At 38.6% G+C, this 12619-nt stretch overlaps 1 protein-coding gene across 9 annotated transcripts in view; it reads right to left on the bottom strand.

Moving 5' to 3' along the window:
* Positions 1–12619, bottom strand: part of ZNF106 (zinc finger protein 106) — a 33431-nt gene that overhangs the window by 12428 nt on the left and 8384 nt on the right. For 3 of the 9 annotated variants that reach the window (XM_086463583.1, XM_086463585.1, XM_086463586.1), the window contains 5 exons: positions 5242–5863; positions 4272–4341; positions 2536–2690; positions 2381–2441; positions 1734–2057 (listed from right to left, as the gene is read on the bottom strand). In XM_086463583.1, coding sequence (XP_086319709.1) covers positions 1734–2057; positions 2381–2441; positions 2536–2690; positions 4272–4341; positions 5242–5863 — 1232 coding nt within the window. Of the gene's footprint in view, positions 1–1733; positions 2070–2374; positions 2442–2535; positions 2691–4271; positions 4342–5220; positions 5864–6667; positions 8768–10974; positions 11173–12619 lie in introns of those variants that run through there. The other 6 variants (XM_086463581.1, XM_086463580.1, XM_086463582.1 and 3 more) reach the window with 6 other exon arrangements.

Here is a 12619-nt window from a genome sequence, read left to right as displayed (position 1 = left end):
AGTTGATCAATACCAAAACCACATTAATTTGACAATCAAACACCAAAAGAACATTCTTGCTTTCAATATGTCAAAAATAAGTTTGTAAGAAACTGACAAATATGCTAATGTGATGAAGACATTTTTAAAGTAATTAAAGTAAAAAATACAGCTATACATTGAAGGTTCGTCTTTATGAGAAAAATCTAAGAAAACTTTTCAGTTTCTGTTGTGCCTGCACAGACATCAATTAAGTCTGAAGATTCTGCAAGCAAGACACTTCATGCCACTGCAGAGAGTGATCAATAGATCTTTATTCTGAATTGTCCAACTCTAACATTAAAGAAAAATGACACCTCTCTTCATTGATGTTTAAACATAACAGAATGGCATATGCAACAAAAGCAAAAAACCACTCTTTATACAGAGTTCTACATCTGAAGCAAACTGCAGAAAAGGTAAAAAAAACCCCAACCCTTCAAATTCTTGTATTCACAGAAGTCTAAGCTTCAATTCAGCCAATATTTATCTTGTGTTTGAGGGGAAAAAAAGCTTATAAAAGTAGAACAGCATGGCTTTTCCCAATAGCATTTTCCACTTCATCTGAAGGAAAAAAAAATAGTGTTGGCTATATTTACCTTTAACAAGGATCTTACTAATGAATCTTTATCTCAAATTACCTAAGTTAAGGGCTTGGGTAAATGACATTGTTATGGCAGACAAACACAACTGTCATTAGAGTTACCCTGCTTGACTTCACAGGCTCTTAGGAAAGCAGGACGATTGAGCTTTTAATCTTCAGTTTGTGCCTCCAGTCACAGTAGTAAGTTGCAGTGGAAAGTACCAATAGCATTTAAACCTTTGACCACAGACTACAGTACATGAGTTTTAGGGGTTTAAAACTGTCTAAATAAAGAGTTAGCCACTTCAGCTTTAGCCATTAAGATCTCATTTTTCTGAAGCAGTAGCTCTCACATTAGTTCAGTTAATCCAGCGGTTTCTCTTCCAGACAAAAGCGAACACATAGCTTCATTGGCAGCCCCCTCCTACTCGCTCCCACCCGCCTCACATGAGTGAACAGTGCTTAACATCCTTCTTAAAGTAAACTGTTTACTGAAATCACAAATAAGATTGCATGAACTTTGAATAAGCATCTCCAGACCAGTGGGATTTAGAGAGTCGGACAGGGCGAGAAGATGGTTGTTATTTTTAATATCACAAATTATAGTCTTTGTGCTTATCCAGCAGGGCCCAAGAAGAACACAGAATACTCTTAATGCAGTTGGTCATAATTTTTAAAAAAAGGTCTTCAGGCATGCATTTTTCCTTTGTAGGCAGCTTTTCAGCTACCAATGCCCATTAAACGATGCAGAATGGAAAACAAAAATTGCAGGGGAGGTTTTAAGATTTGGGTGGGCTTTTTTTAATTAACTAAATTATTCTAAAAGGATGCAACCTTCAAATTCATGTTTGTTCTATTTTTAAAGTACAACTAGAAACCCGTAAGTGCATATGACTACAACTTGCATGTGCTTAACAATTTCAAACATGTGGAAACCATTTGGATGTTTTGTAAAGAAGGTCCCAGTTTCTAAGTCTATTAAGTTGACAAAGTCCTTCACAAGTTAATGGGAGTTCACCCCTGAACAACAGGCTGCGGGTTTGAGACCCAACTTACATTCTTTCAGGGAAAAAAAAAATTTCCTTATTTTCTTAAAATTAGTTCTCTTAAAACAAAGAGAAGCCACACATACCATCTTTCTGCTCCACTTCTTCTGCTCGTGAAGCACATAGAGAGCTCTGGAGTACAGAATTCACATTTTCTTCTGAGTCTTTTGGAGACACAGGTTCTCGTTTAACTTGCACTGAGGAGTCAGGAGGAGCAGCAGCTGTGCTGCCAGAAGACTGGAATGGTGACGGCGTGTTTACATGAACAGAAGCTCTCAGTGGAGGTACAGAAGATGATAAAGTGTCCAAAAGGGGCAGGAAGGAGCCTGCCATCTGAGATTTGCTATTCCTTCTCTCACTTAAGACACTGCAGGAAAGTTGCTCTGACAGTTCAGAAGGTTCATATGTTTCTAATGGCAAAAAAGCGGGCAGGGGGGAGAGAACAACCAGAACAAAAATGTTCACATTTTACAACAAAATTTAGTGGTGCCAAGAGCTCATTTCTTGCGGACACATACACAAGGAAGAGAAAAATTTGTAAAAAAAAAGCCACTAGATGGCACTACCAGAGACGACAGATCACACTTTAACAATAAAGACTTCGATATTGAAAGCCTACAATTTTATTGCACTTTTTAAATAAGTGAATTCAAGTTAAATGCAATTTTTACAAGATGCTGAGTTCCAAGAACATGTCAGCATTCCACTGTTGCAGTTTTATGGTAACTCATACCTTGTAGCCCCTGCAAGATCTGGATTCTCTGACTTCTCAGTGTACTCATTTCCATGGTTATCTGCAAAACAGCTATGGTTTAAACCAGTCCTACTTAAGGCAGTTTTTCAGGCTGCTAACTTCTAGTTCAGACAGGCTCAAAAGCCCACTGTTACCTGTTGCTTTAACACAATGAACCGTTGAACCTCAACATAAGCAGCCTGCAGGGCAGCCCTAGCCTGCAAGAGGCTGCTGTCCACACTGTGCAGGGACTTGCTTAATTCTTCTTCCCTCAGTGAAATAGCCAACAACTGGTCTACCTGAGAACGTTCTGAAAAAGAAACAAAATGTAGAGTATAATTGTACTTGACAATACATTAAAATACATTACACGCGTATCTCACTAAATACTACCACCTCAGAATGTAAAAATCACATAAATTAGGTCAAGTATCAACAGTCAAACACGAAGCTGAAAAGGAGTATCTGTGCATAAGAACAGCCACACCTACATGAAAGAAGAGCAAAGTCAAGTATTATTCTTTACAGGATCTCAAACTCGAGATAACTTGAGTCACTATGTCCATCATAGCTTTGCCATCACTGATTTAGTTTAGTTGAACAAAGTCATTCTCTTCCACAAAGATCTTTTCTTGAAGTACACAAATACACACTTCCTACTAATGTAATCAAAAAAGCAAAAGCAAATTTAAACTAAACAAGAATTAAATTATTCAGTTAACCCAGGAGCCAAGGAAAGGCATCCTAAGAGAAAAAGAACCCAATGATACAAAATCATTTACCATCTAGGATGACTTTGGGCAGTGAGATTCACTTTTGCATTCTCTTGAGAAAGAGTCTCTGAGCACTGTACTTAGCAAAAGATCCTCCTATCCTACTTTCTAAAGTCATCTGGCATTACAGAGATTCTCCAAGCAAATTAAGTTTCATTTTGAGCACTGCTTTGTTGCATTCAGGTTATAGTTTCCTTTAGTAAATTTACTACAATAACAGTTATGCTGAAGCAAAGTAATGGGAGAGATTTTACTAAGTCTAATGTGTTATTAGTCTCCATTATAGAACTAGCCAGTGAAGGTAGCAGCTGATAAAAAACGCACCTTTTCAAGCAGTGAAATATTAGTTCCCACAAGAAGACCCATATTAATTGCATCTGCATTCCAAACAACTCTTAATATAAATAAATGACTAAAAAAAAAGAGAATGGAACATGTGAAAGCTCCCAGATGGTGATGCAATGATTTAGCTCCCAAAGAAAACATTCTGCCTAAAACACAGACAGCTCATTTTGATATGGGATGATGTACATGTGTTAGGCATGTTTGAGAAAATCTAATGCCAGAATGAGAGTTTTCTTTGGTCAGGAGCAGGAAGGAGTGAGACATTCCACATTCATTTCCATTAAGATAGGGAAGGAGTAATAAAAAAATAAAAAGTATTGGCACAGGTGTCAAAAACATAACAAAACCCAAGTTATGCAGAGTACAAGTTTTCTGGTGAGACAACCCAGAAGTAGAAAGGGAAAGCTGCACAGCTGAATTAGAAGGGAGTGATGGGTGCATCCCCATTCATAACTTCCACTCAAAGAGGCAACAAACCTCTCTTCCCTGAACAGGGGAAAGCAAAGGTCTCATCTGCGCAACCAGAAACATGAACTGCAGGCAGAAAGGAGGCACAAAGTCTCATCTTGGAAATAACTTCTGACAAATTAAGACGGGACTCTTCAGAGAAGAACATGCTGCAGACTTGAAAGCAGCCCACCCTACAGTAACTTCAGCAACAGCCCAAGGAGCACCAAAGTAACATTAAGGAACTACCATTTTAGCCAAGTCAAAATACTACTAGGTATCCATAACCTCTATACCAGATGTACCTACGTATGATATTCACCCACCTTTTTTACCTTTGATTTTTCTTCTCTTATTCTTTCTTTCTAGACTAGGGATTTCAGGAGAAGATCCCTCCTGCAAGTAAATCATTTATTAACAAAAGTTAGAAGAACGATTTTGCCTAAATCAAAAAGTCAAACATCCACTGCCTTTTCAACCATTACTTGTACCCACAGAGAAGAATATACAATTAATTTTGCACTTACTTACATAACTTACCCTTCCCTCTGCCCTTAAAAGAGGGAGGGCAACAAAGCGATTGCCATTTTTTCATCTCAACTAGGAAGAAATATTAAATAAGCCAACAGCCTTCTACTTCCTCAGATGTTTAAGACCACACTTGGGTCAGATTTTCTGCTCTATGGTTTTAGTTGAAAGTCTAGAGGATTAAATCAGTGAGGAATTAAAATTACTGCTTTCTGCATGTAACAAAACCATTTTGACGATTTTGATCAGAAACACTTTTTTTTCCCCTTTGGGTAAGTCCAAGACGGGACTGAAACAAATTCAGATTTAAGGCTACAGTTTTAAGTATGTGATGTTGTAGAAAGGGTTGCCTTCCCTTGCTTGACCATAAACCCAGAAACATCTAAGGAAAACAAATTTCTACTACAGTTTAGCTTCCATTCCAGTTTTGAAACACCAAGATCCTTGCTACAACACTAACTATTTCCATGGAAATATTTTAATAGCTCTTGTTTACCAGCATATCACACCAGTTACCAAATCAAAATTAAAGAGCATTTGTCGTTCTTCCTAACTAAAAAGATTAAGCAAAAGTCCTGCACTAGGAAGTCAGAAACGTAAGAAATACTTAAAGAGAATTAAGCCAAACAAACTAGTTTGAGGCTATCCATGTACAAGAGAATCAAATGGAGAAAGCCCTCCTTGCAGGGATCCTTCCAAGGCTGAATGACCATCGACAGGCAAAAAACATTTTTAGCACACCAAAGCTGGACAAAATTGCACACTTACTCCAGTTGCTCTCCGTTTCTTTCCAATTCCTTGGCTGTCATTCTGCTCCGTACCAGATGTGCAGCTACTGTCTGTAGCTGCATCTATGTTATTAGACACTGCAAGAAGTGAAGCATTATTTGAAGCTGGATGATTTTCTTCTGATATTTCTAGTACATTTTGTTTTTCAAGAAGAGGCGTCCTCTTCTCTGGGCTCTCCTGGTCTTGCTTTGTGAGCCTTGTGACTTCAGAGGTGGCCTCCAGGCTGTGTCTCCTTCCACTAGTCTCAGTTCTTTCAGATGGAAATGGTGACAAAGGAAGAGAAGATGTCTCTCGTTTCAAGTCAGCCTCAATGTCAGCACTTGCTTCATACCCAGATGTTATGCAATGTGAGGGACTGGCTGCAATTACTCGTCTTTGCCCACTTTCTTTTATTTTGGCTTGTTCACTGAAGAAGCTATAAGCAGGATTTCTGTCTGCAACGACACTGCTTTCAGAAAAGCTACGTTTTCTGGTCGAGCCAGGCACTGCTAAGGAAATCCCTTCCCACTGGAATCCTTCCAGAGCAGACAGATCAGATTCTTCACCAAGTTCCAAACCCTCTTGCTCATTTTGAACAAGAGGCACCATTTCTATGCCAAACCTTTAACAAGATAAAAAGAAAAATAAGTTACACATGTAACAACCCACCTAAATCTAGAAAAAAGCCTCCCCCTTCCCCAAATGCACATTACTGCTTTAAGAGATCTGGCAACTCATTACGCTGGTATTCCATGCTTTCTGTCTCATCTGGCAATGGAGTATCTTTTGCCAGATCTAGTGGCTAAGAACTGACAGCATAATTTCCAAGTCAGAAACCATGTTGTTATAATTATTCCAAACCAGCTTTGGAATAACCAAATATGACATCTTTTCAAGACGCTTCAAAAACTTCAGCTTTAAATAAAATTTCAAAAGTGAAGTATTATGTAATTGCTTCCTCTGAACACAAAACCAAACTGCAGATTAAAAGATTAACAAATTGAGAGGGAGCATTTATTGCCTGTAGCAATGCAAGCATTTCTTGTAGTCCTGAATAAATGAATAAGCAACTGCCTCAGCACTGTTCACATCCTGATTGCATTTTTATATTCTTCCACTTATTAGAACTTAAAAAGCAAATATGTTGCTAGAGTCCATATTCAGATATTAAGCAACAATTATGAACTGATCAGAATCTTTTCTGAGCAGTAGACTACTGTTACTCATCTATGGATAGACATCCACAGCAGCAAGCAGTCATAAAACCTCTAAATTATTTGTATATGCAATACATTACGGTATAGCAAGCTTCATTCTGAAGTCTTAAGTTTTAGGATTCTGGAATTAATTTCAGATTTGGAGAAAAACAACCCTCTCCTCTCAACATGCACACAGAGAGGCGTGGTTAGATCTGACAGCTACCAACCTTGGTAAACCTTTGCCAAGTTCCTGTTTCTTCTTGGTTACCTGCTGGATGACTTGATCCCAGTTTACATTTCGCCGGGAAGCACTAAGAATCTGCCTGAGGGTAGGTTTAAGCCCAGACTCTTTCTCAGTCTCGCTTCTCCGATGGCTGCTCACGTTCCGAATGCGCCGTGCGTGATTGAGATTGGGCTCTGGAAGATGTGTCCCGACTTTGCTCTTTAGACTAATATGTCGCGTCAGGTCTCTTTGCAGAGAGGCAGGGAGGCCAAGTTTACTTAAATCGGGAAGAAGGAGGCCTAGTGATTGGCTTCCTCCTTTTTGCAGCTCATGATCTGAAGGATTTTCAAAGCCTTCCATTTCAAAGTGATCATGTGACTTGATATGCTCTTCATCCCTTTCTCCATCCTGTGAGGAGGTTTTCAAATTCACATCTAAATGGTCCCGACCACTTGATGGAGAAACTGTGGATTCCATCTGAAACATAGAATCTTTCAGATCAACTGGCGCAATACTTGAAGCAGCTGGCTTTTCATCATCTTCCTTTTCAGAGGTGGCAGGTTCACCTTCTGGAGTGACACAGGGTAAAGAAGAACTAACAGAAGAACCCAACTTTTCAACTCTTGCTTCTGACTTCTCACTTCCTGTTAAATCATCATCGCTCACGTCTTCTAATGAATCTAGTCTGAACTCGTTCTTTGGAGATGCTTTCCCAGTTTCTTCCCTATTCTGGTCACCTGTATCCTTGCAAGAACTTAAGGGAGCACTTTGCACGGAATGGTTGGACTGAATCTCTTTGGGGTTTCGTATTGCTTCACTTAAGCTATTAACAGGCTCTCCAAGATTGCTACCAAGCACATTTTTGTTGTCTTCTAAGTTATCAGCACATATACCATGCAGCTTCGATGAGTAAGAGGAGAAACCGTTTGTTTCCCAGTTTGGTGCATTCAAATGATTCTGCTCTTTGCCACTAGTTGAGGATAACAGAAGCTTGACATTTTTTAAGAGACTCTTTCTGCCTTGCTTTGGGGAAGATAACTTCACATCCGTGATATTCAGAAGAGGGGATTTCAGTGATGGCATCCTATAACCTCTGCCATCATCTTTGTCAGGCTTTTCACCACTAGAACAGTCTTTCATCACCTTGCAAGAATCAAGGTGATTTGAGGTTACATTAGAAGGGGAATAAGCTTCCCCTTTTTTAAGTTTTGAAAGGCTACCGTTGGGTTCACAAGTTTTTCCTTTCATTGGTGAATCAGTAAGAGGCATAAATACAGAATCCATTTTATCTCGAGCTTCAGAAACATTATCTTCAGACCCTGGTTGCTGCTCTGCAGCTTTCTGGGGTGGGTAGGGAGTCCAGCGATACATTTTATCTCTGGAAGGACTGCCACTTTTTCCACTTGCTCTTGAAGTTTTGCTTTCTGATTTCTTTGACGCACCAAAATCCAATGCCCCCTCAGAAGGAAGTTTATCGCTAGTAAAATCAAGCGAGTCATCCCTATTTTTTCGATCTCTGTATGGCAGAACTTCAATGTCTTTCTCCTGCCGCTTCCATGTATACCTTTCCTTATTGTATTTAATTGGCTCTACCAAATACGCATCTCCTGAGCTTCCAAAATTCCAGCCATTTGCACCATGAGGACCAGATTTCCAGTTTCCTCCATAACTCTTGGAATTCCAGCTAGAAAAATGACCTGTTCCTTCTGAGTGCCAAGTAGAATTTATCTCCCTGGCACTGTGATGCCAATTTGAAGTTCCTCCTCCCCGCCCACTTGGGTGCCAAACATTTCCAGAATTCCCATAGCTATGTCGACTTGAAGAGCTTCCTGAAACATTTTGGTGCCTCCCACAGTGTCCCCTTGGGCCACCTGAATGCCTGCTTATATTAAGGTTCCTCTGAGAGTGTGAAAATTTGCCTTGTCTAGGACTAATATAATCATCCTTTTCCCACTTCCAGTCCTTTTGTGATGCATTATGATTATGACGTGATGACTGATCATAAGCTTCTCTTTCTTTGTAAGCAGCTCTCTCTTCTCGCCTTCTCTGTGATCTCCTATCATCACATTCTAATTCTTGGATTGCACAGCTTGGTTCAGATTGCCTACAAAACAATTGAGAAAAACCTAAATTCTGATGCAGTTCCACTGAAATCCAACAGCAAAAAAGCCTCATGCATTTTACTTACATTGGGAAGGAAACATTTTTTTGTTTCTTACAAAAAGAAACAGAGATAACTTATTTAGCTGCTTTACTGTTCAGGCTTCTCTGGTGTTTGACTTTCAAAACTAATATTGTACCTTTACTTAAATATATTTCAAAATTGTTCTTACAAGAACAACTGATTCGGTGCACAGACAGTTCAACAAACTAATTCTTAAATATTTCTGTTTAACTTGGAAGATAATATTCCTTTCTATTTACTAGTTATTGGACTAACAAGAAACAAACAAAAAGAAGGCTTCTTTCTGTTGTATAATCTTTGTAATTTGAGCAATCTTGATAGATGAAAAATTCATTAGTAGTGAGATAATTATTTTTTCTGAAGACTATTCCATTGGTGTTAGATGGTGTAACTAGAGTGAACGGATACAAACTAGAAGGAGAGTTAGGCTGAGAAAAGCAATTATTCTACTTACTGAAGAAAACAATTGAGACTATGTCTCAGTTTACAAAGCTTGAGTTAAAACACAAACATAAAATATTTACAGAAGTTGCACCTCAGATACAAAAATAACCTGCCTTGTTTCAACGCACAGACTCGAACAGTCCACAGCATGCAATGCTGAGCCTGTACTGCCCTTGGAATAGTACTTGTGCTTGGCAACTTATCATGAACATGTGGTAAATTATCACATGCACATTTAAAGATAAATGCTACCTTAACATCTACAGCTATTCCCAGGGTCAGCAGTCTAAATGTTCTAAGCATTCATTCAACCAAATGAGGAGTTTTTATTAAAAGTTTTTCCAAAAATTGATTACATAAGTGTTTCTTTCTGACACTACATGGATACATCCATTCTAGATCCCTGGAAAAGCAAGACAGTAAACTTTCACATTATTGCTCAAAAAACAATTGATTCAAGTAAACTGAAAATTCATATTGTACCACCCACGTTCCAGTTTTGCTAAAAGATGCACAAATAATTACTCTCTAATGAGAAATGGCCTCCTGCATAAGATAAAGTGAGCTCTAAGACAAGAATTCAAAAAAAGATGTCTAAGTGGTATTGTAAATTCTAGGAGCTGACTCAACTAGATTATGATCTAATGGAAACAATTTTGCTGTATTAGTAACTTAATCCATGTACTTTCTTTTTTCCCCCTCTCTAAACCGCCATCCAGCAGAGAGATTTTCTAAGATTTATGTTGCCTCAGAATACCACTGTACTGACAGCATTACTCCTTTACCATAAAGCCAGAAAAAGTGACATTGTTGCTGCCCACATTGACCAATATGAAAACATGACCATCGTGCAGCACAGGGACGCCGTAGTATGACAGAATGGTGTCAAAACCAAATAATCTCCACAGATTTGTGCACTTGGAGATGCTAATTGAAACTTCTAGCCACAGCAAGCAAGAGCTTGTTTCAAAAATCATGTGCCCCTTTAATACCATCGCCATGCCATAAATCTATTCAAACAATATATTCCCAACTGTAACATCATATTAGCAATGCACACTCACAGAGTCATAGAGAAGATAAAAGGCAATACTTATTACTCTCTGCAGCATTCTATTTCATAGCGATCCACTAGAATTATTCTTAGCCAGTGGTAAGTAGTCAGATAAAACAGGTAAGCAATTTCATTCAAGGACTATGGAATTTCAACATGACATTGACAGCACAATCCAATTCATTTTAAAAATAAACAGACTAAAGTTTTATAACAAAGCATGTTCAGCAGAAGTTTCTTAAAAGCCAGGTTCCTACAGATAGCCCCCACCCCAAACAATACAAGCACTACTGTCACATTTATGTTGTACCTTTCAGTTAAATGAGTATCAAATATTAATATCAAACATTAAAATAAAAACACTAAGGCTCTCAAAACACAAGATTCCACACTAGGGACTGTTTTTATCCATAATGGAGAATAGTTGTAGATCAACAGAACAAGAGCATTCAGCAAAATCACATTTAGATGTTGAAACTACAATATCCACATAGGTCTCTCAAACTGTTCTCACAATAAGTACACTGGCTGCAGGCAGTTCACATTTCATGAGCACCTAAGCCTTAGGAGCGTATCCTAACTGTATTAAAACCAATTCTATGACCCAACAGGAAAAAGGTAAACTTACCGGTTCCGCTCCTTCCTTTGCTTGATTAGTTGAATGAGTTCTTTGTCAAGGTATTCTTCTTCTCCCTCTTCCTTCTCTTCCCCTTTTCTGTCACAGGCATCAACATTGTCTTTGTGCAGCTGGCTGGAGATGTGCTTGGCATATGCTGACAAACCCACCAGCGTCACCCTGCACACCCGGCATTCATGGTTGCTGTCTCTAGGAAGAGAGGCAGAGGGTGGACTTTCAACTCTGCCAACAGGCATCGCAGGTATCTCTGGTCTTACTTCGTTTCCTCTGAATGTGCTTGAGTTCAAGGCAATTTGGTTTTGCTCAGTATATTCAAATTACTTGAATTCTCTGGCTTTTTCTTTCAAGGTCTAGTTTTTTGATGGTCAGTTTTTAGAAGATTTTTTTCCAACAATCAAGAGGTAAAAGACTTGGTAGTAAAGCTGTGTTAACTGGGAGAAGGAATTCATCTTGAATTGTTGTACTCAAAATCTTTTCAGAGGAAACATAGTGAGCGAGGAGGCAGAGTGGAAGGCTTACAGAGCTAGCAGGAGCTGCTCTGAAGCCTATCCATGGTGCCAGCTGCACTGGGGAAGCCTGGTGACAGCTTCTACATTTAATCCTTGCCTTGAGCCTTCCCTCAGTGAAATTTAGAAAAGGGAGGAGGCAGTACATGGATACAGCCAATCCTGATACAACATAACCTAAACTGGGACAGCTGAGACTGCTGCCTGGAATCCAAAGACTCCACAGCACAGCGAGTGACAGAAGGGTGTCTTCAGTTCCCTGTACTTTATTTGGTTCAAGTGTGCATGAGGTCTGCTTTCTACTTTAGAGGACTTATCTTAAAAAATACAGACATTATTTCAGCTGGAAGAAGTTGACAGCTGTGTCAGACAAATGGCTTTACTCATGTTTCAGTGAAAACTAGATTAAGGTTACAACTTTTTTTTGTTACTTTATTTTTATTTTTTTTTAAGAAATTAAGAATCCTAAAAATTCCATATTTGTTCTCCTGACAAATCCTTTCAATACTGCACTGTTAAGGAAATATACTGTTAATAATAAATCTAAACAAGGAAAGTATGTTTGCTAGTTAAATAAAGTCAGAAAAAAACTTAATGAGAGCATAGTCCACTGCAAGGATCAAGTTTGGACTTGCTGCCTGTCTCCACAATGCGTTCTTCAATTCTGCCATTTAATTCATAAAAGCAGTGCACATCCCCATGGCGCACTTGAGACCAAAGTCCTATAACAGTAGCATTGTAACACCAATACACTGTTCATGACTGGGGTCAAAAAAAATGGGATCCATAAAGGAAAAAGACGAACATGAATCCTTGGGTTTTTAGAGAAAAGTTAAAAATAAAATCAGAAAAAGATCAAAAGATGCACCTTCACTCTAGATATTAAGCCAACACCCTCATCAGAGTGGCTAATGGAGTGTCAGTTTTATTTATCCTGGAAATCTGTGGTTTTTCTACTAACATACTTGAGATATTTAACCAACGCAGTCATTCAGGCACAGCTAGAGAGGGTTTTATTTTAAATAGACTAATTCATAAATTTTACACTTTTAACATTTAATTATCTTGTATGTTGCAGCCTAACTAATTTCAGATGAAACATTTGGATAAATTTCATTTACAAAGTCAGT

Source organism: Leptosomus discolor, chromosome 3 (assembly GCF_034619465.1).
Source record: "Leptosomus discolor isolate bLepDis1 chromosome 3, bLepDis1.hap2, whole genome shotgun sequence".
NCBI lineage: Eukaryota > Metazoa > Chordata > Aves > Leptosomiformes > Leptosomidae > Leptosomus > Leptosomus discolor.
The sequence above is the reverse complement of the archived record's forward strand: the minus strand, read 5'-3'. Positions and strand labels throughout refer to the sequence as shown.